We start from the raw sequence: 27,713 nt of genomic DNA on the forward strand, positions 1-27,713 counted from the left end.
TCAATTAGCAATACATTCACCTTTAATAAAACACGATCGATGTTCCAGGCTCGCGCGATTTAATGGCTACCGTTTTCCGTTTGCGACGAACGATTTAAATTTACAGCCAAAGAATTCGTCATACACACGTGGGATTTCAACGGCCAATCTAACGCCGGAGCATCTATTTTAAGCTCGCTTTTGCCAATGCTGCCAAAGCAAAAGCTTCGTCAGCTTTTTAATTTCTTTCGTTCGGGGATTAGAATTTCACGAAGTACGTTTACCCGTCGCGACACGCCGTGAAAACGTTTATCACGTTGAATTCATTTACAAGATTCTTCCCTAACGCTCGAACCTGTGTGTGACTTTCGGCGTTCTTTAAAACGTGATTCCGAATCCTATTTGAAATAACGCAGGCAAGTTGGCAAGAATTCTAGTGCAGTCTATCGAATCTGTTAAAAGCACAATCAGTTGGGTAATCGTGCAACGGGAATCGAGAAATCGAGGATATCGTGAGAAATGGAAAAACCCATAGTACGCGCAAGGGTGGTAAAGGTTCTCGGTAGGACTGGTTCTCAGGGACAATGTACGCAGGTCAAAGTGGAGTTTTTGAACGAACAAAACAGGCAGCTGATTCGAAACGTGAAGGGTCCTGTGCGAGAAGGAGACATTCTGACCCTGTTAGAGTCGGAAAGAGAAGCAAGGCGACTACGTTAACTTGAACGAGAAACGACCGTTCCCCCTAAACGAACAAAAGACACTCGAACCTTTTCCAGGTACACACGACCGTCATACAGATATTGGAAGCATTTCATAAAGGCGCGGAGCGAGCGTTGTTCCTGGAACTATATTTATAGCCGCATGTTCGGTTAAAAATATATTGCGTTCGACGATGGGAATGCAAAAAAAATTTATTGACGATTAAATATTCATTTCCCAGGTCCTACGAGCAAAAATGACGATCCTTACCCTGAAATTGAAAGCAGCATTTGTTTTTTATATACACGTGTTTTTTAACGAAACATAAACTCATATATATATATATGTCAATGACGCCAACAGTTACGATAGCATGTCTGGTCGCTACCATAAATGTAATTAAAAACTATTTTCAAATAAAACTTAGTGCCTAAAAATTTGTGGTATGGTTCGTGTAATTTTTTCGTTATTTACCTAAGAACATTTTATACAGTTGACTTTGTTTGTAAGGTATACGTACCAATAACTGGCTAGCTTAGGCCTGAGTCAAACGAGCGTCTAAACGACTGATGTTCCCATATCTTTATCTTTGTTTTCCATACGAGAAGGAAAAGAGACGTACGAATATCCGTCCTTTCGAAGCTCGTTTGATTCAATATTATGCATGAAATTTATATTATTTCAAGATGTTTGCATATAACGAGTAGATTGTATTGTTCTTCATCAAATAAATTGTTTGTATTTCTTAGTGTATTATTTTAGCATTTAATACCATATAACAAACGAGCAAACATTTCTAGCAATAATCAAAATTTCAATGACCAATACATAGTAATAACTTTTGATGAAATAGAAATTATTGATAAAAGGAACATCAGAGATTTTGGAAATATAATATTGTCTAAAAGAACTGACAAAGAGAAGATTCTAAGAAGTTTCTGGAAACAAAGAAATACGTTACGAAAAACGAATCCTTGTTTTTCTGCCTAGGTACGTCCCTACCAACGGTTGTCGCCTTTGTCGATGTACGACCAATCAGCAGACGTAATTTTGATTGAACGAGAAGCAAACAGTTTTTTATGTACTCTGATTTAACAAAATAAGTAAACGATTTTATGCAATCAGTAGTAAGAGGATAAATTACAAAAATTAATACGCATAATTTTAATACTGTTTCATACGAATTAATAGTATAAAACGACAAAATGCAAAATACGTGACGAAAATGCTGACTAATGGTGGCAGCACTTTCGCTAAACGACAGCGGATCGTTGCTCGAGCGTCGCCCGGATTTCAGTCGAGCTTGGTCGTCCCTAGGGTTCGGGTGGTGTTAGCTTTTGCTCTTCGAATTTCATAAGGGGAATCAAGAATGCTTTTCTTAATTGCAATAGTTATTTCGACCTAGCTGACTCCCAGTATACGTTTCGTACTAAATGGTGTATTTAATTTTCGCGTCGCGAGTGCATTTGGTTCATCGTACATTCTGGAAGACCGTCGTCCCCTTTTCCAGCTTTTCTTCCCCTCTGTCTGCAATTGGGTAAGGTGAAAATTGTTAATTCGTAGCCGTAACGTTGAACGAAAATGGCCGCCATCTTCTGCGTTTCGGGGCGATGCCTCGAAACGTGACGACTGGCGTCCATTTTCCAGACGATACGTAGCCAAGAAGTATACGATTTCCGTGCCGCGTCTACAAATAATCGTTCTTCAAGATATTTTCGTGACGTGCACCGCCATTACTCGAACCGATTTACGCGACGATTAGACAGATTTCATTCTGCGTTTCCTTCACGGCCAATGTCGTAATACGATCGGCGGGGATCGTACGCGTAATATCGGTAACCTATTAAGGATCTCCGCGATTGCCGTTGGAACAGAAGCAATATCGATATTTTGTCTTCGCAGGGGCGATTGTACATATATTTTTTGCTTCTTCTTCATAGGCAATATTCGCAATGTAAATTGGATAAATATAGACGTATGTATTTATACTATTTACAGTTCCACCTTTTCCTCGATCCTCGTGACGACGTGTCGGACATTATGTTAAATGTGACCGAATAGCACAAACTCCATACATGGATGATCTATCCATCGTTGTAGTTTCGCATCGATTCCGTTCTCGTTAGCTTTCTTGAAATTTTGAGACTGCTATTGTGCATCATGGCGGCGAAACGTGTACTAAATATTTTCCTGCCTCGCCTCGACCTACAGAGGAACAACCAATGGTGTTAGGGTTTTCAGAAGAATTGCCTGATGAATTTCGTTGTTAGGGCTGTCGTTGTAGGGATGATCCACCACATGAAAGTCGATCCAATATGGAAATAAACGTACGCTCGTGTTTCGGTAGTATACTTAATAGAACGCCGCAATACGCTTATTTATCAGTTAGGATGTATAGATTAAGATTTTAGCTAGGTTGGTTTAGATTTAAGATTTTTAGAATAAGATGTTTAGATTAAGATGTTTAGAAATGAGAAAAGAGTTTAGAGGGATGGTTAGCACCTCTACCTCTTTGTCGGGTAGGTACGATAATGAATCGTTTATTCCGGTTGGAATAAAGGATTCGAAAGCCACGATGATACATACCGTGGCATTTTGTAAAGGAAGGGTGGATGGGACACGTTGTTTTTGGAGCTAGGGCGAGTCACTGTTTGCAGCAACCTCCTCGTGGTGTGACTTGGGAAATTCGTATTACTCTCGTAATACAAATTTGCTAATGGCTGCAAAAAACTTATTCGTATATTTCATTTTACGAAATTACTAGAGTCATCGTATTTAACTTAATAAATTTATATTTTGACGAAAAAAAATCTTGCTAATGAATATATAATTATATTTGAACACTAATTTTAAATTCTGCTGTGTTTATTAAGCAGAACACTGGTCATTATAACAAATGTGTTTGTTATAGTCTATTTTACTTGCTTTCCAGATTTATTCAAAATAAAAGACGTTCTTTACCCATTTTCTGGTGTCCATTCTGTAACACCCATACCAAACATTATCCTAAAAACTAATAAAGAAACATTCATAATTTCTGATTGTTCAAACTACGTAGAAACTCCTTCGATCCTTTCCACAGTGTATATGTTTTCTAGAATAACGTTAGAATTCTATTTAAGAAAATTAAAAAGCTTTAACATTTAAATACTTGGGGAAATAGGAATTAGAAATCATTAACACGTTGGTTAGCTGTTTTCGTGCATAGAAATGGTTTCAATTTTTGCTGAAATTGTATTAAGAGTAATAGAAATATTTCATATTTGATAAAACTCCCAATGTTAATAACGGTTTTCAGAATTTTATATTCGATAGGATTTATTTGTTGTAAGCATTTTAGAAAAACATTTGTAGATTCGAAGTGCCAGTCGCCAGGGATTTCAAATATTTCTATTCGTTTTAGATTAGTTTATAAATTTTCATACACATTTATTGTCGTTCAGGGTTTCAGAGCAGTGTACAGAATTTAGTATTTTATTATAATTTGTTCTGTAAGATGCTTGGTCTTCCATTATTAAGTAAAAGGTGTGTCACTGTAATGTGTATTGTATCTATAATTTATTTCCTAAATAATATGATCTTATTAGGTTATTTGGTACTACATTTTCTCTCTGACCATAATGAAACTTATATTTAATATATCTTTAGAGGCTATACTTATTTGAGTATGATAAAGACGTAGATGACATGATAAACTTTAAAAACTGTATTTAGTGTATCGGTTTTTTATCAATACAAATGTAAAATGTTTGTCTTTCTGTCTTCTACTCCTAGTAAATTAATTACAGCTTTGTTTCGAAGATTTGTATGAGGAAAGGTACTTCTCTATTTTGCCTTAACGTTACATGAAGCATTTACATTCTTACGTTTCTTCTAACCTATATTTTAATAAAATTAAATGTTCATTCGATGCATAAGTTTGTATTTAACGATCTTTTTTACGATAACGATACTTCCGACCTTACAAATTAAGTCAGACGTTAAACAAATGTGAAATTATGAAACTTAACCTAAAAAATTGTGCAATAATTGAACGAGTAATTAGTTATTAAAGAAATAAGAGTATCTGTGTATCGATACGTATATTATACATAGTTGCATATATTTTTAAATGAAAAGCAATTTCATTAATAAAATGTATTTCCAGAGTTTGTAAATTATGATTAAGATTTTATAATTATCTTCTTAACACATTAATTGCTATTCTGGTCACTGATGGTGCTTCAGACCTACAATATATTGCAAAATTGTTTACAATGAAAGAACCCTAATACTTGCAAAATTATATACAATGCTACTGATACTAGAAATGCTATAAAACAACAGGTTCATTGTCGAATTATTGAATATTTCTTGAACAAATGTAAACATTTTTAACACAGTCAATTGTCGTGGCAGACAACGTATTAACAAATTAATGACTCCTTATCTCAATCATAAGAAATCAATAGAAACTCGCTGTACACATATGTACATATATACCTAATTGGAATAATGCAAACATTTCAAATGTCTTAAAGAAAGTATTCATCGATATAATGTTCGATGCGTAAAGCTGTACGATTAAATAATATAAATTTGCCAAAATATTCTTCCTACATTACACACATGTTTAATAATAATCAATATTTGCATCAAGGCCTAGGTATTAGGACATTATTTCTTTCGGTTAGTGACTGATACATTTATTTTCATCGTCAATGTCTTTACATTTTTTGTTGCTATTACGCCTTGGTACAAGCGAAATTTGATCCTACTGAGAAATTTCTGGAAACAAAGGAATATTTCCCTCCTTCCGAAAAACCGACTCCTCGCTTTCCTGCCTGCACGAGTTTCTACCGAGAGATGTCGCCTTTGTCGATGTACGACCAATCAGCAGACGTAATTTTGATTGAACGAGAAACCAACACTTTTCTATGTACTCTGATTGAACAAAATAAGTAAATGATTTTATGCAATCAGTAGTAAGAGAATAAATTACAAAATTTAATATGCATAATTTTAATACTGCTTCATACGATATGATAGTATGAAACGACAAAATGCGGAATACGTGATGAAAATGCTGACTAATGGTGGCAGCACATTCGCTAAACGACAGCGAATCGGTGCTCGAGCGTTGCCCAGATTTCAGTCGAGCTTGGTCGTCCCTAGGGTTCGGGTGGTGTTAGCTTTACTCTTCGAATTTTATAAGGGAAATCAAGATTGTTTTTTCTTAACTACAATAGTTATTTCGACCAAGCTGACTCCCAGTATACGTTTCGTACTAAATGGTGTATTTAATTTTCGCGTCGCGAGTGCATTTGGTTCATCGTACATTCTGGAAGACCGTCGTCCCCTTTTCCAGCTTTTCTTCCCCCCTGTCTGCAATTTGGGTAAGGTGAAAATTGTAAATTTGTAGCCGTAACGTCGAACGAAAACGGCCGCCATCTTCTACGTTTCAGAGCGTTGTTTTGAAACGTGACCATTGGCATCCATTTTCTAGACGATACGTAGCTAAAAATTACACGATTTCCGTGCCGCGTCTACAAATAATCGTTCTTCAAGATATTTTCGTGACGTGCACCGCCTTTACTCGAACCGATTTACGCGACGATTAGACAGATTTCGTTCTGCGTTTCCTTCACGGCCCGTGTCGTAATACGATTGGGCAGGGATCGTACGCGTAATATCGGTAACCTATTAAGGATCTCCGCGATTGCCGTTGGAACGGAAGCAATATCGATATTTTGTCTTCGCAGGTGCGATTGTACATATATTTTTTGCTTCTTCTTCATGGGCAAAATTCGCAATGTAAATTGGATAAATATAGACGTATGTATTTATACTATTTACAGTTCCACCTTTTCCTCGATCCTCGTGACGACGTGTCGGACATTATGGAAAATGTAACTGAATAGCACAACTTCGTACATGGATGATCTATCCATCATTGTAGTTTCGTATCGATTCTGTTCTCGTTAGCTTTCTTGAAATTTTGAGACTGCTATTCTGCATCATGGCGGCGAAACGTGTACTAAATCTTCCCCTTCCTCGCAACCAACGAAGGAGCAACCAATGGTGTTAGGGTTTTCAGAAGAATTGCCTGATGAATTTCGTTGTTAGGGCTGTTGTTGTAGAGATGATCCACCACATGAAAGTCGATCGAATATGAAATTAAATGGATGCTTGTATTTTGATAGGATGTCTAGATTAAGATGTTTAGATTAAAAAGAGTTTAGAGGGATGGTTAGCACCTCTACCTCTTTTTCGGGTAGGTACAGTAGTATTGAGTCGTTTATTTCGGTCGGAATAAAGGATTCGAAAGCCACGATGGTACATACCGTGGCATTTGTTTTGCAAAGGAGGGGTGGATGGGACACGTTTGGAGATAGGGTGAGTCACCACTTGCAGCAACCTCCTCGTGGTGTGACTTGGGAAATTCGTATTACTCTTGTAATTACTTTTGTAATACAAATTTGCTAATGGCTGCAAAAACTTCGTATATTTCATTTTACAAAATTACTAGAGTCATCGTATTTAATTCAATAAATTTATATTTTGACGAAAAAAAGAATCTATTGCTAATGAATATGCAATTATATTTGAACACTAATTTTAAATTCTGCTGTGTTTATTACGCAGAACACTGGTCATTATAACAAATGTGTTTGTTATAATCTACTTTACTTGCTTTCCAGATTTATTCAAAATAAAAGACGTTCTTTACCCATTTTCTCGTGTCCATTCTATAACATACCATACCAAACATGTTTATCCTAAAAATTAATAAAGAAACATTCATAATTTCTGATCGTTCAAACTATGTATAATCTTTGATCCTCGCCATAATGTGTATGTTTCCTAGACTAACGTTAGAATGCTGTATATGAAAGTAATTAAATAACCTTAACATTTAAGTATTATTTTTTGGGAAAATAGGAATTAAAAAATCATTGATACAGTTTTCGTGTATAGAAATGTCTTCAACTTTTGCTGATATTATATCGTGAATAATAGAAGTATTTATGAGTTCAATAACTTATTTTATGACATTCCCAATAACAGTAACAATGTTCAGAATTTTATACAAAAACAGAGTTCATTTGGTGCAAGCATTTTAGAGAAACATTTGTAGTGTAGTTGTAAAGTCTCGGTAAAGTACTTAATCTTTAGTTATTTAATGAAGATAGAGTCAATGTAGTGTTTGCTGTATCCATATTTCTCGAGCCAGATTAATTTGTTAGGTTCGAAACTATATTTCTTCTTTGATCATAATGAAACTTATATTTAGCATATGTTTAGAGGTTAGACTTATTAGACTATGGTACAGGTGTAGTAATAAATGCATATCTTAATAGAGTTGGGTATTCAGTGGACCCGTATCGTTGTAGGGAATGATATTGTTGATGATAACGATACGTCCGACCTTATCGATTAAGTCGAGCATTAAGTAAATGTGAGCTGCCGCGAAGGTGGCCATTTTCTTCGCCGATGCGAAGAATGCATGCATCAGGGTCGACCGAAGAATACGACGAGCAAAACATGGAAATAGGATTGAAAATGTCAGTAGCGGACATTGTTGGTGGGGGATTTGGAAAGACTAAGGAAGGGTTACCCAAGTTTCCAATTCTCCGACGTTTATCGGCAACCAATCGGTCGATCAGTACTAAAGGATGGGGGGCATGCGTTGAATGATCGTCGATCAGACTGCGATTCAGATTAAAAACGTGTAACAGTGTCGACCATCGAGCGACGCGTTTAGTGAAACGTCGTGTCGCGCGTTGGTAGAGGTGGTATGCCGAGTTTTTCTATTCCGTGAATCCAAGTTCGTGTGAAACTGCCACCTTTGAGTGTTCAATCCGCATCTGGGAAACTGATCGTTTGCTTATAGAATAAACCGTACGTATAGAAACTTATTTGAACGAATTACATATATATGTATCATAACCTCGAGTTTTTGCGGTTGGTTAGTAATACGATGCGTGTCAGTTTTTACGATTGGGATGACGCTTGAATTTTTACTCGCTACCTTCGTGCTCTGAATCGATGGAACATCGTGCATTTCTATGCGACCGGTAATTAGCATGTTATCGAGCATTGTTCTATTCAATTCGACGGAACAATCGAATGGAGTCGGTGGAAAACGCTCCTCCGATAAGAATAGAACGAACTTATTGATTGTGGGTTTCCCGCCACAATTCAAGTTTTCCTTACGAGTCGTTTGCATAAAAATTCGTAATGATACACGAGTCTCATTTTCAATTTCATTCCGATACGTGTCCAGTTTGTTCGAAAGCTTAGTTTTGCAAGGATTGAATTTTAAATCCGGTTTAAAAATGTTATTGTTAAAGGTTGCCAAGCGAGAGAAAAAACACTTGAAGATAAAGTTCAAGTATTTTTTGTGTGATTGTGTAAATATCATGGAGCAAGCCTTGCCTTGTGGTCTCGTCAAGGTCAGCAAGTTGGTGATATAATTACTCGAGGAAGAGAATTATGTTTTTAACGTATTAAGACAAACGTAGAGATGTTTCCACGCGCTAGAGTATTTTCAAACGATTATTATTTAGTAATGTATAATCTTTAAGGTGTCAGGGTAGGGCTTGGTTTATGAGAAATTGGGGAACACTGATCTAAATAGTTCAAGCGTATTTTGTTGACTGCTTTGCACGCGTGAGAACGTGGTTTAACATCATTTGTTTTTTTACGAGATTGCAAGCGACGTTTCATACACCAATCGATAGCAAGTCATTATCTTACATCATAATTTCGTACAGTAATTAATAATCCGCCTATACGTACGTAATTTGTTTATGTACTTTCAGAAGATTGAATCGTTACGTAGATAACGAGATAAATCCGTCCGCAGGAGCGAAACAAATTAAAAAATGGTGGAACATGGAAGGCAGAACCGGCAAGAAGCTTTGATCAATAATGGAATCGAACGGTGAGCAAAATCGTTTCTAAAGAAAACTAATACGACCGATTTCTATTTACTTGTTTCATTTCACGTCTTTATTGCACAGATATCTAAAGATGTACGTATAAGCAGGGCCGTAACAAGGCATTGGCGGGAAAGGCTCGTGTCTCGGGACGTCATATGTTATGAAGATTTTATTATTCTCAATTTTCATCTAATTTTCGTCTGTACAATCATTTCCCACAGGGATTAGTAGTCATTTTGCATACAAAATGATCAAACCGAGACGCCATGTCATATATTGCTCGGTCTCCCTTGGGAAAAATTTTAATGAGGGATTCTAGAGGTCAAAATAAGACGAAAATCAAGAATACCAACTTGTTGATGGAGGCTTCGTTAAAAAGTTATTAACAATTAAATTTAAAAATTTCAAATCGTTCTGGAAAAATTATTTTCGGTTGCAGGGGTCAATTACAATCATTTTTGGTCATTAGACATACCCTCGAAATCCTACCTATTTTGTAGAAAAAAATTCGAAAAGTGAAATTTTTCGACGGAAAAAAAAAATTTCAAATCGTTCTGGAAAAATTATTTTCGGTTGCAGGGGTCAATTACAATCATTTTTGGTCATTAGACATACCCTCGAAATCCTCCCCATTTTATAGAAAAAAATTCGAAAAGTGAAATTTTTCGACGGAAAAAAAAATTTCAAATCGTTCTGGAAAAATTATTTTCGGTTGCAGGGGTCAATTACAATCATTTTTGGTCATTAGACATACCCTCGAAATCCTACCCATTTTGTAGAAAAAAATTCGAAAAGTGAAATTTTTCGACGGAAAAAAAAAATTTCAAATCGTTCTGGAAAAATTATTTTCGGTTGCAGGGGTCAATTGCAATCATTTTTGGTGAATAGACATACCCCCAAAATCCTGCCCATTTTCGAGAAAAAAATTCAAATAGATGGACAAATTGTCGTTCTACAGCCGCAACTTTAAACGTTAATAACTTTTTAACGAGGCCTCCATCAACAAATTGGTATTCTTGATTTTCGTCTTATTTTGGCCTCTAGAATCCCCCGTTAAAATTTTTCCCAGGGATAGCCGAACATGCTGTATTATTGCCTCAAACGATAAAATGCCTAGATGTGGCCCTGCTTGTAAAATAAACGTGTAAAATGGAAATTGTGCAAAAGAGACGGATTTCAGATGAAATACTTTAATGCAAATGATTTCCAAGGAATTATCCCTCAAGCTTTGCGAATACGTTCCTCTTGTAGGATTCTATATATGGTACTATAAAAGAACAACGTTATCGTGATTACGTACAATATGAACTTGCTTTTTCTCGACTTTAAAATATCGATGGATGTTTGAGTGGACGAAGGGCATGCGATGCAGTTGATATATGGATTGCAATGGCCTCGTGGCAACGTCGTGTCGGTGCATCGCGAAGCATACGCGTGATGGAACTTTTAAGAAGTCTCGTTGGTTTCCTTTCAGTTCCTCGAGGTCTCGAAATCTTTGCGTAGATTCGTCTCTTACATAGAAATAATGTTTTAAAATACACTTTCTATTTATCTGAGTAGTAGATTACTCTTAATATGGTCGTTTGTTTTGTGTATGTACAAGGTGTGCCCATCGCTAAACATACGCCAACGTTTCCATGCCTTCGGTTTCCTTATTTGGATCATGCTCGTTATTCTGCACATGCGATCAGCTCAGTCAGATGATTTTGAATGAACCAGCTGACCCAGCCAGCTGTTTCAAATTTTAAACGTGGTGGTCATCCCGGCATTTGAAACTTGAAACGCGTTTCAAATGCGTTCGCGACGAAGGAAATAATTTTTGTAAAATATTAACGCCACAAGATAGGATCTATAATTTTATTTTAAGATATCTCTAGACACGGGAAACTCGCGTGACAGTCAATGTGTCAATCGATGCTCTCCGTTGACTGTTTGTTGTTTAAAAAGGTTATTAAAAGAAGTTGTATTTTTCTTCGAACGCGCGAAACTTATCGGGACCTTGACCAAAGTATTTAAAACAAATTGACCGATAAGAACACGGAGCGCATCTTGAAACTATTAAGATGTTTCGTTGGACTTTGAGCCTCGTCGGCAGAAAATTACTCACGCCTATTAAATATCGTTTCTCTAACAGCAACTGGTTTGCATTTAGCGACACGACGTTCGTTTCGCGTCTCATCTGGATTAATCGACGGATCGCGACCGCGAACAATGTTTCTTCGCGTGTACTGTTTGCTAATCTTGAAAAACGATCGAGGGATAAAATATTTATTCATTTACGAGAGGACTCTTTAGCACGTGTAGTTGATAGCGGTAGTTAATAATGCTTGAATAATAGTGATTCTGTCTTACGATAAAGTTACAGATAATGTACGCTTTAGTGTCGTTAATGATTCAAAATATAGGTCGATTTTATCGCGATATTAGCCTTGTTACAGATACGATTGATACAACTAAAATTACGATTAACGTTCAAGTTTTGTGTAACAGAGAAATAACACATGATTTTTCAAATTAATTCTCGTGTATCAGTGACTTTTCGATTTATCGAAATTGTTCTTCTAAAATCGACGCGATAAATTTATTGTTTTGTTTAAAATTTGGAAATTAGTTTCAGGAATTTAAAGGCCGATCGAAAGTACATATGTCCCAGCTTCGTAAATTTCGTAATGGATGCAGTGAGAGTAGAGGTCGATGTTAAATCCTCAGAGATATAAAAGCTAAAACACAGTAATTACGGTCTTATCGTAATCGCTAAACGACAACTGCCCAGACGGACTTTGCGCTCACGATTGTGTAAGCAACCTTTATTCATCAACATCTCACGATGCAAGCATTAGCAAAATAGCTCACACGACGAAAACGTGTTGCACTCGTTTTGGCAATGACGACAGGTTCTCCATGGAAATATGATTTATAAACCACGTCCACGCGTTTTTCGTACAGCCTTTTGAATTTGCACCATTGTGTTTCGACGCGTTTCGACGAGCGGGAACACGTGTCGACGCGCACGTGCCAAACTAGTTCCGCTGCATACGAAAGCGAAGATGTCCTTCTAAATACTTGCATCTGCATGCGTACAATGACATTCTGAATTTATACGATGATCTACGTGACTTTAAGCATGCAGACCGTTCGAGGAAAATGTAACAATCGAATTCCTCGTTTCGTCGCAAGAACAAGATAAACAAGCATCGTTATAGACTTAGAAAAACAATCCTTTGCAAACGATTATATTTACATTCGAGCTAAAATTATACACTTTTACTTTTACACTGATGGAGCAACTGGATACGAACATTCGTCTATTTTACAAAACGCTATTCGATGAGAACACTTCATTGTACGCGTCGATCGTAATAGCCCGATTTACATAAACGATGCAGTCATTGCTAGGAGCTGTCTATTCATTGTACCGGGAAAACCGGTTCACGTTCGCAGACTCCTCGCGAGTTTGGTTCAGGAAATACTAATAGCCCTAATCGATCGTGCCAGTTTCGTTTAAAATGCACCGACGAATGCAATTCATGGAATTGAACGCATCGTGCGTCATTGGTAATTTTCTGATCGACGAGGTATCCGCGGATGATTTGTCTCCGACGACGATCTCCAAGAATTGCTCTGTTCAGTCTAATCGACACCCAGCGGACCTCATTTCTCGTCATTAAGCGAGGGACTACTGCATACGAATGTGCCGTGACGTGAAATAAACACAGAGAGTAGAAAATATGTTTTTGTTTGTGGTTTGTTCTTGTCTGTCGGTATATAGAAAAATTGTAAGGGTTCTACAAATGGGTATTTGCATCATGGAGGGTGCAATTGCTCTCTTGCACCTCTCTGATTGCGCCAGTCTAATTGACAGCCAGCGAACCTCATTTCTCGTCATTAAGCGAGGGACTACTGCATACGAATGTGCCGTGACGTGAAATAAACACAGAGAGTAGAAGATATGTTTTTGTTTGTGGTTTGTTCTTGTCTGTCGATATATAGAAAAATTGTAAGGGTTCTACAAATAGGTATTTGCATCATGGAGGGTGCAATTGCTCTCTTGCACCTCTCTGATTGCGTCACAGTCCACGAGTAATGGGTGCTCGTTTTCTGCGTTGTCGACAGAAGTGTATGGCTAATGAATAGACAGTATTGCTTTTATACGGTCCCTTAACGAACCACTTCACTCGTTCTTAAGTCCAACGCGTGCGATATGACGCTGATGAAACGTGACGCGACGAACCTCGGACGTCAAAGCAGCGCGTTTTCGACGACATATCGTAACGACCCATTGTTTCACGAAATCGCGGGAGAAATGCAAATGGTAGTTTAATACGTTGAGCAAATAACGGATGATTTGCAACTCGTCGTAACGACGTTCATCGATGATTTAGAATCGATTCTTATCGTCGTTCTTTATCAGAATGACTTTTGTAGCCTGGGACAAGCTGTAGCACTTTTCAAAGCGAAGATACTAGAAATTAATACATAAATAAGCAGAGTTCCGCGATAGAAACTATCTTTCGGTGATGTAATATTTTATTTAGCGCTATGCGGCAAGTGCAAGACGCTTGCACATGTTTCTTAAGTGGGATTATGCAAATTTGTTTACATACATTGATTTTTCTTATTGTCACGATCCGAACTTTCTGTCATCCAGAGTGGTTAAAAGTTTATTTTTTATCCAGATAAGAATTTTGCACATCCCCGACACCAGCCAAGTACACATAAATATTCGATACCTGTTTTCGTACGTGTCGTACTTACCTGCTCGAAGTTAATTACGAAAATATCAGCGTGATATTTCCTGCAATTAGTTTCTTTGCGGTTACGTTGAATCTCTAAACATCATAGTGACGTTGCTGTTTTTTCTGCGCTGGTCAGATATGTCGTATCTGACACACGTGCGTGCACACGCATACTTGAACGTGACCTTCGTTTCACGACTATAGTGTGAGCTAGAATCTCATGGTAAAAAAACCGCGAAGGTTCTTGAGGTCTGCAATTTTTCTGTCCATTCAATACATTGAAACTAAAACCGAAGCGAGATGTCGAGACATATTCGATTCCTTCCTGGAACAGACTTCTTTGATACGTTTCCTCGCGCTCATGAATTGCTGATCGCGAATTTGGAATAGCGAAGAGGCAAACGGCCCACGGAAATTTGGTAGAAACGAGTTTTTATCGCGACAGGTTTTTAACGCGCGATTCTTGCGACGATTACGAGGCGATTTCTCGAGGCACAAATCAAAATGGAATTTGTTAAGCTGTCGACGTCACTGCAGAATTTTGTAATCATTTTTTTTTTTGTATTTTTGGACTCAGGCCAAATTAAAACCAGGGAGGGAGAGTTCAAATTTTAATCGATAACAATACTTCCCCTCTCTCACGTTCAATTAGCAGTAATTCAAAAGCGGATTAACATGTTTTGGCAAAATTTTGTACACGCGTAGACGTATTGTCAACGTAGAGAATAGGCTACTGTTTTGAGCGATTTATTTGTTTGTGCTCCCGACGAAAGAATACATAATGTCTACCAGGAAGTATTCCGACAAACTTAAGAATAAAAATAAAAATAAACAGCTTTTTATAACGTAGAGCAAAAGAATAGTATTTGTAATATTCCTTTGATTACGGGGTTTCCAAAAGCTCGTAAAACGAATGCAAATACGTATAACACAAGTTCGGTCGAGGTCATACTAGAGAGATTATGCAGAATAAACTAACTTCTTGCAGATTATGTCTACTATCGCACGATAAACGGAAAAACATGGACTGTCATTTAAAAACAAACAGAAATGACCTTCGTATCTCTTAAGCGACTCCACTTATTAAAAAATCGATACGGTCACAACATTTCGTATGAAAAATTTTTCTATCACTCTTATACAGGGTGTTCGGCCACCCCTGGGAAAAATTTTAATGGGAGATTCTAGAGGCCAAAATAAGACGAAAATCAAGAATACCAATTTGTTGATGGAGGCTTCGTTAAAAAGTTATTAACAATTAAATTCAAAAATTTCAAATCGTTTTGGAAAAATTATTTTCGGTTACGGGGGTTAATTATAATAATTTTTGGTCATTAGACATACCCTCGAAATCCTACTCACTTTCTAGAAAAAAATTCGAGAAGGTGTGAAATTATTCGACGGAAAAAAAAAATTTCAAATCGTTTTGGAAAAATTATTTTCGGTTGCAGGGGTCGAATACAATAATTTTTGGTCAATAGACATACCCTCGAATTCCTAACCGTTTTCGAGAAAAAAATTCCTTACCGAAAACATAATTTCTGGCCAGAAATGTTTGTTCGAATTTTCATACGAATTTTTAAAACGTCATAATTTCTGAACGGATTGGACGATTTTAATGTTTAAAAACCAAACTACGCGTATTTTGATGGAGAATATGTACAAATTGCAAAAATATTCGAAAAGTTGGTTCTTGTGCCCGCAAAATAAGAAAAACCCCATACAAATGGTCCAATTTTCAAACAGCCATAACTCCTACAATTGTGAATATATTTCAATGATACTTTTTTCTGAAGTAGAGCCCATAGGTACCTACAAAAAAGTATTAGACAAATTTTCTGTAGGGCGTCAAACAAAATTACTAAAAATGAAAAAGTAATTTTTAAGAAAAATTGACAGGGGGGGTAGGTGCCTAAATTTTTCGACGAAAAAAAAAATTTTTAACTAATTCTGAAAAAATTATTTTCAGTTGCGGGGGTCAATTACAATCATTTTTGGTGAATAGACATACCCTCGAAATCCTATCCATTTTCGAGAAAAAAAATCGGGTAGGTGGTGAAATTTTTCCGGGAAAAAAAAATTTTTCAAATCGTTTTGGAAAAATTATTTTCGGTTGCAGGGGTCACTTACAAGCATTTTTGGTGAATAGACATACCCCCAAAATCCTACCCACTTTCTAGAAAAAAATTCGAGGAGGTGTGAAATTTTTCAACGGAAAAAAAAAATTTGAAATCGTTTTGGAAAAATTATTTTCGGTTGCGGGGGTCAATTACAGTAATTTTTGGTGAATAGACATACACCCGAAATCTTGCGCATTTTCAAGAAAAAAATTCAAATAGATGGACAAATTGTCGTTCTACAGCCGCAACTTTAAACGTTAATAACTTTTTAACGAAGCCACCATCAACAAATTGGTATTCTTGATTTTCGTCTTATTTTGGCCTCTAGAATCCCCTATTAAAATTTTTCCCAGGGGTGGCCGAACACCCTGTAGATTGAAAGACAGGGCAACCTGTACATTCGAAATTTGCTCGCAGCATTGAAGTATTAGATTATATCGTACAAATATTAAATAATCGGCATAGTTGCGGTCCTAATCCCTAAACGATCGACGAGAAAGACACCACGTGGTCGAGAAATTGCTCACTTAGCGAACCTTTAATGATCATTGGTTTAACAGCGGCGGCCAGCAACGACCGTCCTCGTTGAAAGATATTAGACCGACCGATACGTATGTGTCCACATAGAGGAAGAAACTCGAACGTCGTGTAGGGGGTAAATCGTGCCAGGCAGAAATAATCGCGGCCGAACGGGTCAGCCGAATCGCTATAAAAAGGACAATTGTCACAGGCTGCAACCAAACCAGCTCGGCGTAGACTTTAGTCTGGGTTAACGACGCGACGTACAGCCGTAATTTTCATAACGTTCATTCCGCCGCTCGTGTTTGTCACGTCGTTGAAAAGAACGGAAGAGGGAGAGAGGGAAGGAAAGGGAAGCAGAGGGAGAAAGAGCACTCTGGAAAGCAACGACGGTCAATGGTGATGGCCGCGGTGCAGCTAAATGATAGTCAGTCAGTCAGTCTCGAGACACGGAGGTTCGAGCGTCGTGTCCGGAGGTCGACGAGCCAATCGTGTGCCTCGTTGAATCTCGTATGCTCTCGTTATCGTCGCGATCGCGCCTAACCTCACCCTAGACGCTTCAGTCCGTCGTACGCGCGATCGCGCGAACATCGCGAGTGTTGTGTGCCTTTTGTTCGTCGTACGGAATCGCCTAGCGTGCGTTTGATAACGCGGAATTCGAAAAACGAGATGACCCCTCGTTCCTGCTGACTCGAGAACGGGAGTACGTGGTCTGCACAGTTGTTACTTGGGAGTCACGATCGCATATTTTCATCTGCCTTCCCACGCGTTGCTACTCTCGAACAATGTAAGAATGCGCCTTAACACGTTGTCTGCCGTAAGGTTTTCGTACGACACGATTCTCGACGCAGTCCTTCGTCAGAGATGGGCACGACTTAATTCGATTAACGGATGACTAACGAAAGCAACGCGTAGCAATTTATTCGTGACGTGTCCATTCCGTAGTCTCGTTCAACGAGTATCAAATAGTCATTAGTCTGTCGAATGAAATTCTGTCCAATTCTGGCGCCAATCACGGGATAATAGTGGCTTGATGCGTTCTGAATTTTCTTTTCATTTCAAACGTCCATTTCCATTATTTGCTCGTACGTGGCGTCTGACGACGAGTTACCACGTTTTCTATGCTTATGTACTCGTACGAAATTGTTATCTAGATAAAAGTTTTGCTCGTCTCTGGCGCCGCGGGTAGGAGTCACCGTTACGCGTTGTTAGGTTTAGGGTTGAGTTAGACGAGCGCTTCTCAGGCTCCTGAACATTGGTTAAACGCTGTATGCACATTTAGCATGAGAACCATAGGAGCGTGATCGTGCTCCTTGGCACTGAAGCGATTAATTCGATCTCTTCAAGGACGCAACGAAAGTTTGCCGTTGCTGTATCCGTCGTTCGAAATCTGTTCGCCTTATCGATGGTAATTCGATTCGACACTGCTTGTAATCTGCCTGTACGGACGATCGATCGTGACATTCGTGGAATCGTTTTCGTCATACTAAATCGGCATAAATAACGCCGGTATTCTGCCTGCATCGTTCCAGTAACTGGAATTGTTAACCGCTAAATGTTCTGACTCGAGTATACTCGGTTACATACAAATCAATTTGTCATATTGTTTTAGACGGAAATTTTTAATATCGAATAAATCAGAGGTACAAATTATTTATTTTCGGTAACTTGTAGTAATTTATCACTTTGTTTGGGTACACACAAATCAGTTTTCATGCATTGTTTTGTATGCAAATTTTTTACATTAATTATTCTTTCTTAATAATTTGTCAATAAAGATTAAAAACGGTGTATTCGATAAGGTATATCTGGTTCACTTAATTTCGAAGGCGAACATCTGTGGCTTCGATTTGAATTCGATTTTAAAACTCGATAGGACTTTACGAGTAACAGCTCGATAGACGATCGATTCCGATTTCGAACCGAATCATTTTTTCAGGCGATGAGAGAATTTGCACGTGTCCCTGCAAGCAAGTACGCAGCCCTGCGAAAAAGTCGGACCGTTTGAACGAAAATCAACTGTGAAAAGTTTTAAAAAAGTATAACGCGAGGATCAAGCTCCGCACGAGTCGGGATCAAGCAAGTTCGCGCGAAACTGTGAATAAATCACGATAAAAGATGAAGCTTGAGGGAGGTAGTTCTCAAGAAGATCACACCAATGAAATTTTATTGCAACCCAGGAAGGGGTCGGGGACCCGGTTGCAAATCGTTCCCGCGCAGCCAAAAACCATCACTCATCTTCCAAAAAGGCCGCCGGTCGATTTGGCATTCACCGACCTGACGTACAAGGTGCGAGAAGGACGCAAAAACAGTGAGTACCTAAATTAGCGTAATTAACACGTAGTGTTCACGAGAGACTTTTTCTCTCAAGAGTTAGACCCTCCAGCGGCCACATTGTTTAGAATAATTGTTCTTAACCTTTTTAAGCTTACCGCCAGTTTGAAAGAAAACTTTAATCGTTTCGGGATTACGATTTTGTTATAAATAACGGATACATATCGGAGCAATTGCAAAGTACAAGAGGTAAGCAGCATTATCCATGGATCAGTCTTGTTCAAAGTCTAATCAGATCTTGAGATAAGAATATAGAGGGTAAATGTATGGTTTCATTGAAGTCCATTTAGCCGGTTAAACGTAATCGTGTTAACAGACATAAATTCCAGCATATACAGGCTGTTCGGTCATCCCTGGGAAAAAGTATAATGAGGGATTCTAGAAGCCAAAATAAGACGAAAATGAAGAATACCAATTTGTTGATGGAGGCTTCGTTAAAAAGTTATTAATGTTTAAAGTTCCGTCCGTATTGAATTTTTTTCTCGAAAATGGGCAGGATTTTGGGGGTATGTCTATTCACCAAAAATGCTTGTAATTGACCCTTGCAATCGAAAATAATTTTTTTAAAACGATTTCAAATTTTTTTTTTCGTTGAAAAATTTCACACCTTCCCGAATTTTTTTCTGGAAAGTGGGTAGGATTTCGGGGGTATGTCTATTCACCAAAAATGCTTGTAATTGACCCCCGCAACCGAAAATAATTTTTCCAGAACAATTTGAAATTTTTTTTTTTCGTCCAAAGGCACCTAATTAGATTTTCGGTAAGGAATTTTTTTCTCGAAACTGCGTAGGATTTCGGGTGTATGTGTAATGACCAAAAATGATTGTAATTGACCCCCACAACCGAAAATAATTTTTCCAGAAAGATTTGAAAAATTTTTTTTCGCCGAAAAATTTCACCACCTAACCGATTTTTTTTCTCGAAACTGGGTAGGATTTCGAAGGTATGTGTATTCATCAAAAATGATTGTAATTGACCCCCGCAACCGAAAATAATTTTTCCAGAACGATTTGAATCTTTTGAATTTAATTGTTAATAACTTTTTAACGAAGCCTCCATCAACAAGTTGGTATTCTTGATTTTCGTCTTATTTTGACCTCTAGAATCCACCATTAAAATTTTTCCCAGGAATGTCCGAACACCCTGTATAGTACTTGATACGTACGTTAAAAAAAATATTTCTTTTAATCCTCTTCGAGGGTTTTAAATCGTGTTTTAAGTATACCCGATGTTATTTACTTAACAAAACCGAATTATATTTTGCGAAAATGCGATAAAAATCCATTCTTGAGTACACTAGCGATTACAAGCACCAGCATACAATAATGTGATAAGATAGACGTGGTTTATTTAGAAGTTGAGCACACATAGAGATAGTTTACATAACGTTAATGACATTAACTTTCTCGTAGATATACATAACTGTATGTGTGAATGTAGAAAACCATCTTTCCCTGCAGTGAAAATGTGTTCCATGACTTTGCGTATGGCTTTCCCCCAATCATATACAAATTTCTAGTGCACAGTCGTATTACTTGCAGTTAAAGACATGTTTTCACATGTATTAACAGCTGTGTTTTCAGTAAAAATAAAATACTAAAGGAAGCAGTTGCTTATTTCAGTAAATAATGTATTTCGTGTTTTCTTCTTTTTCCAAAGACTTTGCTGACCACAGTTTGAGAAACACTGAGCATGCAGCCTACGCTGTCATTCCGTCATGGTTGCTTTTGTTGACATGGTACTGTTGCTATAATAACGCATCCCGAATAAATGAAATTTCCCAAATTCTTACCTCCCTTTTCTCATAAGTTTCTAAACACGTTCAATTAATATTAGACCTACAATTTCCACGTGTAACGTTGTCTTTTTAAAAATGAAGGTACAGGTATTTCCGTAATTAAATATTTTACGCTCTTTTGCATTTGTGGTTTTGCTATATTTACACTCGTTGTAACATATTTACACTCTAGTTTACGAGGCCGTGTCGGTAGTTATTAGTGACCGTATATTAGTTTCTAACAATAGCATGTAGGACACCAAGTATCGATAACACGATTATCGAGAGGAGTAATAAAATTCAACTTTCGGTGTCAACTGTGACTGCTCGCGCTGTTAGGTCGATTCGTTGCAAGAAATTTACTTCGAACGTCTGAAAACTTCCAAGTCACGTAGTTTACTCGAACGACCATACTTGAACCTAATCGATAAATCGATACGGATTTATAGAAGGAAAAGGTCGTGGGATCACGATTACACTCGTGTTCTGCTGGTAGGAGATGGGGAATCGATAGCTTTGTTGCATTCCTTGCACAGGAAATACCAAATACCAACACTCCACGGCTATGAAAGAAATAGTTCGTATTAAAACTAATTGACTTTGAGCATTCGGATACCGTATCTTTGCACAACGGGCGAGTCGAAACTGTTGGAACTGGTTTTCGATGACATTGACCACAAAAGTGAAAGTAAACGGTGTCTCTGCGTGAAAGAAGGATCTATCTCGAGTAATGTGAACCGCGTACTGTGGCAGTTGCACATCTGCTTGCGATTATTCTTATCGAACGACAATAGAACCGAGCGAGATAACGCTCACGGAACAAAAAGCAGACCGATTCGATCTCTCGGGGACACTATTAGTCACTTTTTTAATATTTTACCGTTTCTTCCTTCACACCGTAGCGAGGGATCTATACAAACTTAAGCACTCGCGTTACATAATTCCATACGAGATCGATAGGTTAGATCGAGATTTGAAAACAATAATTTTCAAGTTTCCTGCCTAGACTAATGACTGAACATATAGGATGTGCTATTTTTTATACGAATTGTTAAAGTGTCGATCGTAAAAAGATAATAGCTGCATGAAATGCAATATTTCTAACCTTTATTCTATCAAGTATCGTACTAAAACACCAGCCTTCAAAAGTGACTTCACGATATCTTGGGATATTGTAGTACTTTATCCATCGTTTAGCTTTATCTGTGACTTATTTGCAATTCTCATAAAGCGTGTTTGTTCTCTAATTGTTGATACACTGTAAAGTAGTAAACTGTTTCTATTATGCAGATCTTATCGCGTACATTTTTACAACCGAGGAATTTTGTTGCTCCAGAATTGGGTGAAATGCAATCTGCATTTTCGTTCATATTTCCTATGAAAGAATAACTTTCTACGCGGTTTCTAGAGCGCAGTTGTCGAGTCGCTAAAGCGAATGGAATTAGTGACCGAGATTTTGTAAGAAGACCGGTTGCGGCATAAGACTTCCAGACACGATTTCCAAAGTCCATACACTTGGCACAAGAAATACTTGTTTACGACGTTCCCGAGACGAACAAAATTTTATTGTTAATACTTCTTTAATTCAGTCATGAAGACAAGTTTTTATACAGGGTGTTCGGCCACCCTTGGGAAAAAATTTAATGGGGGATTCTAGAGGCCAAAATAAGACGAAAATCAAGAATACCAATTTGTTGATGGAGGCTTCGTTAAAAAGTTATTAACGTTTAAAGTTGCGGCTGTAGAACGACAATTTGTCCATCTATTTGAATTTTTTTCTAGAAAGTGGGTAGGATTTTGGGGGTATGTCTATTCACCAAAAATGCTTGTAAGTGACTCCTGCAACCGAAAATAATTTTTCCAAAACGATTTGAAAAATTTTTTTTTCCCGGAAAAATTTCACCACCTACCCGATTTTTTTTCTCGAAAATGGATAGGATTTCGAGGGTATGTCTATTCACCAAAAATGATTGCAATTGACCCCCGCAATCAAAAATAATTTTTCCAGAATGATTTGAAATTTTTTAATAACTGTTTAATGAAGCCTCGATCGAGAAATTGATATTCTTGATTTTCGTCTTATTTTGGCCTCTAGAATCTCCCATTAAAATTTTTCCCACGTGTGGCTGAACACCCTGTATAACTACTAGTATAACATGCATTGTTAAAAATTTAAAGATGGATCACAGAAGGGCTCTTTTACTAGTTATTCGAAAATATTTATTTAGATGAGAATTTCAAGTTCTACTTTTGCAACGCGTGTTTGTTTATAGAGGATGTGTTTGTAGTGGTTCAAAGAAGCAGCGTAATAATAGCGGCAACTGTGACAATAAGGGGAACAATTTGAAAAGACCAGTCTTTGTTCCCACTTATCGTTAATTTATACTCGGAACAGCTTGCTGTGTTCCAGTTGCAGCAGCTGCGCGATAAAGCTTCGTTTCAACGATATCGAATTGTCATTTCTATTTCGTTTCTAGCAGCATTTCGCGGATTTACCTTTTCGATCGAACGAATAACGCGCGTTCGAAGAATCTGGCGAGGTTATGTAACAGAATTTACAATTCCATATCAAGAGAGTATCCTCATTGTTTAAGCGGAAAAAGGCGGTGCTCTTTGTAGAATTCTTTGAATTAAATTTGCGAGATGGAACAATCGAAAATTTTAATACAAGATAGCGGGGTACACTTCTCGTGCTTCGTTAATTTTTAACGTTCACCAAACCCCTTTTCCAAATCACTTTTATGTGGTCAAGAAATTAGCACGTTTTTCTTGATAAAAAAAATATTACATATTTGCAGTTGGTTCGAGTACCAGTCATGAATTAACACGTGTTGCATAAGCCGTTAAAATTTCAAGGTTGTATCTCGGTTACTTTCAGTGACATCTGTCTTCTCGGCCCGACAGAACCTGTTTCGAGGAAAACCGCGTTTAAAGTTTCAAGTATATTTCTTTCGTATCTCGAGAAGAACCTCGGATTTTACGGCCAATTAGAGATTCTGGTAGTCGTATTACAAACCGTCCGTTTCTTCTTAGAATTTTAATATCTTTAGTGTGCCGTTCTTTATACATTATTTATTGTCTTAGTATTTATTTGCATCGCTAAATTAATTGTTGCTAGCTACTTGCTTCGTTAAATAGAACTTTAAGGAAGTTTAGTGCATCGTTAAAATGGCGATACGTATAGAACCGAGGGATACGCCCTGGGTCTTTGGCCTGCACTCGTAGGGCGTCACCGATAATTTATGCCAGCTCAAATCCTCCCACGTACCGTGTGCTCAAATTACGTAGCCATTTTTAAAGGAAAACCTCACAGATTACATTTGCATCCAAAACTAATATAATTACACTTATTCTGCAAGTATTCTTTTGTCACGCGTGTAAAGCAATTCAAAGAATTTTTCACGAATTTGTACGCAGTTTTCCGTGGTTTCACGTATAGTAAGCATTCGTGCGTACACACGCGAGCAAGTAAAGCGATCAGAGCAATACAACCGAGTATAGAAAGTGAACGTGTGCCTTCTGGCAACATTTTTGCAATCCACACTTTGCGCAACCATAACCTCTTCGACGCACACTTTCCACGAATGTCGGCGAGATTCTCCTTACACGTCGCTGTGTTCGATAACCAACTCGTTGGGAACAGTCGATTTTTCTCAGCATTTATCATTGGAGGCGGAAACAATAAAACTTGTCAAGCTTTGTTGGAAATAAAATCATACGACGAAGACATATTAATGGCGCGGAAGAATAATGCGAATTGTAGGTTAGACAAAAATTGATGAATCAACGTTCCAAAGTCCAGAGAAACTGTATAAAATCAATGGAATGATGCGTTTATAATGATCTCTGAATGATTCGCCGGACAGATGTCTTCATATACATACATGACGTAACGATTTCACAAAGGATTTAACATGATTTTGTACATCTCCGGCAGCGATGGGAGTGAAAATCGGGCTGCAATCGAACAATTTTGATTGAAACATTTGATGATTGATCGTTCATGTAACATAACGTTTAAATTAATTATTTATACGTGTAAAAATTCAAATCCACGTGGAAGATGAACTTGATCTATTTCCCGCTTCAAACTCATCGTGCCATAATGTTCGAGATAGACAATTATCACCATACACGTTTTGCGTCAATTAATGCGTATCAGTCAAGGTTTATCAAGCTCGAAGCAGAACATAGTATTGATTTTTTCTACGAAGCTCTTTTTTCAACTCGTAATTATGAAATACTCGATGCTGTAATTTAATTTCTAGGGAATCCAGTTGTCTAGGGAATATAGGGAATTGAGAAATCGTTCTTAGGAAGTTCCGTTATTTTTACGAACTTTAATGGAACCTTTTCTGAGCGTATTTTTAAAAACCCAAGCAGAAACCGTAACAATGGAACTCGATTAAAAAAAAATAGACTAGAATATCCCCTTAAATGGTACAGGCGGCTCGCGTATGTCCTTCATGCTATGTGATTTACACGCAATCCTTGTCTGGTTTCTCTCCATTTATGTTTACACGCGAATGAAAACCACTTCGTGTTCTCGAACGCTGCGCAATATCAGAGGCTAAATTTTATTCGAATAACAGGTGACCAACATATACTTCGTGCCAGAAATAGGCAACACTTTTATCTCTATATTTTAGTAGTGATTTTCACGAAACCACCATTATTCTGTTCCATATATATAGACTATTCGTTTTACATCTCAAATCAAAAAACAGAAGATTGAAAAATAAATATTTCGTTCATGACTGGTTGAAACTGTTACATGTTAGCTTTATTTATCATCGAATATTCGAATAAAAATTTATCCCACTCTGAAGTAGGAAACTCGTGGGTTAGAGTACGTTCAGCAGAAATAATGCCATTTTTGAGATCGTCGCGAGCAGGTTTCCTGTATGTTATGTTTCTTAAGGACTTGGCTACAACTTTCTCTGGTCAAATAGTCTCATAACAGTCTCAATGGCAGTCGAAGACCATACACAGAAAAGTTTTTGTAATTTTTTAAACTAGAAACTGTACTGTAATAGAACGTAATACATTTCTTTTGTTCGGTGTACATTTATTTCACCTACGGAGTATAATTAGTAATACTATACTGGTGTTCGAATACTTTTTTGATCGACTGTAGGTTTTTCTTGATTCTTGTCGAGAATTTTAGAAGGAAAGTCCGACCTCCGTTTAAAGATAAAATCTTTCCAAACATAACTTGGAAACGAGACACGTTAGAACTCAACTACCTGTTGAACAAGTATTTTTTAATCGCCCTAACCGTAGAAACGAGTTATGCTACGTGGTTATATCTGGTTCTAAGCGGTAACGACTATATTAGTACACTGTTAAATAAATTTTTCCTAATGGGGAAAGTAGTATTTAATTTATTACGTTATCGTAAATGGGTTTTACATTATGGGGCTTACACTTTTTTTTATTTATATTTGTTGGTTCCGTGATTGTACAATATACATGTGTCTATAATTAAAAGAATGTTTGATAATTCATTTTCGTTTTAAATTACCACGCGAAGAGAGCATTACTCGACACCATTTTATTAAGATTATTTCGTCGTAAATGCTTCTATTTCCACGTGTTTGTCACGTGATGACCAGCCACACTTCCGATCATGGCGTTACCGGTTTCCGTCGACCCAGATGACTTACCTCATCCATAATTATCGATAATTTTACACCTTGAATCGTAGAGGTTATTTATTAGTTTTTTAAATAATTTATTCGACTTACATGTAATACAGGTAATACAAAATTGTCTTGTAAGAATTAAAAGTAGACTTTTCATTTTCTTCTATATCCTTAGTGGTTTAGATATTTAAAAAATCGTTGCTGCTTACCATTCATGAGAATAAAAATAATGTTAACTATTTAGAGCAGATATTTTGTTGCGTATATTCTCGAGAACGCGCTATTAAGTGAAATTAAATGTATTTTGAGCGATTACTCGGCCGGAAACATCGTCGACTTATTTCGTGTCCCAGTTAATTGAGAGTTCACGCACTCTATTTCCATTCGCATACGTCGATACGTTCAATTGTAAACAGCATTGTCGAAAACTGAATTTTTAAGCATCGATGTATTTTTTGTTATTCGATGATTTTAATTATCAAATAAAAAATCCTACTGTAATAGCAAAAATAAAAAATAGTGGACCGCCTTATCCATCGGTGCTGTAAATTTTATCGAAGTTTAATAAAAATGAAATATTTGGACAGTACTTGGCGATTGGGGAATTGTCGATATCCGATGAGACAGATAAATCGGTGATTTTGAGGGAAAGATCTCGAAAACAAGGTAGCAAGAAGAGTCCATCGATCGTTATCCAAAATAATTTTCCACGTGTAAACATCAAACGTATCGTTCGTTCGATAATCAATCGTTTCACGATACTGCGTATCGCGTCGATGAATATTAGTCGGATCGATACGCGTGTTGACCTATTCCAACGATAATCTAACGGCCAGCATTGTATAAACGCGATTTGTTTTTTTTTTAATTCTCGCTGATCGAGTTCCGGTTTTTCCGCGATCGATCGAGCGTGCGTGTTACATTTGCAAAGGGAGGAAAAAAAAAAAAGTACAATCAAGAGTCACGCAATCCGCGACACG

At 37.4% G+C, this 27,713-nt stretch overlaps 2 protein-coding genes across 6 annotated transcripts in view; both read left to right on the forward strand.

Annotated features, from left to right (window-relative positions):
• The first annotated feature begins 96 nt into the window (after window positions 1-96).
• Window positions 97-1,115, forward strand: LOC143345642 (small ribosomal subunit protein eS28). Its single transcript, XM_076773004.1, has 2 exons — window positions 97-755; window positions 920-1,115. The coding sequence occupies exon 1, from the start codon at window positions 499-501 to the stop codon at window positions 694-696; it is 198 nt and encodes a 65-aa protein (XP_076629119.1). The 5' UTR covers window positions 97-498; the 3' UTR covers window positions 697-755; window positions 920-1,115.
• Window positions 1,116-8,314: 7,199 nt separating this feature from the next.
• The window catches only part of LOC143345641 (ATP-binding cassette sub-family G member 4), a 30,973-nt gene continuing 11,574 nt past the window's right edge, over window positions 8,315-27,713 (forward strand). For 2 of the 5 annotated variants that reach the window (XM_076772998.1, XM_076773002.1), the window contains exons 1-2: window positions 9,483-9,604; window positions 18,917-19,288. In XM_076772998.1, the coding sequence (XP_076629113.1) occupies window positions 19,096-19,288 (193 nt within the window). In that variant the 5' untranslated portion in view covers window positions 9,483-9,604; window positions 18,917-19,095. Of the gene's footprint in view, window positions 8,560-9,482; window positions 9,605-17,231; window positions 17,765-18,272; window positions 18,386-18,916; window positions 19,289-27,713 lie in introns of those variants that run through there. The other 3 variants (XM_076773001.1, XM_076772999.1, XM_076773000.1) reach the window with 3 other exon arrangements.

This window comes from Colletes latitarsis, chromosome 9, assembly GCF_051014445.1.
Source record: "Colletes latitarsis isolate SP2378_abdomen chromosome 9, iyColLati1, whole genome shotgun sequence".
NCBI classification, from domain to species: Eukaryota; Metazoa; Arthropoda; class Insecta; order Hymenoptera; family Colletidae; genus Colletes; species Colletes latitarsis.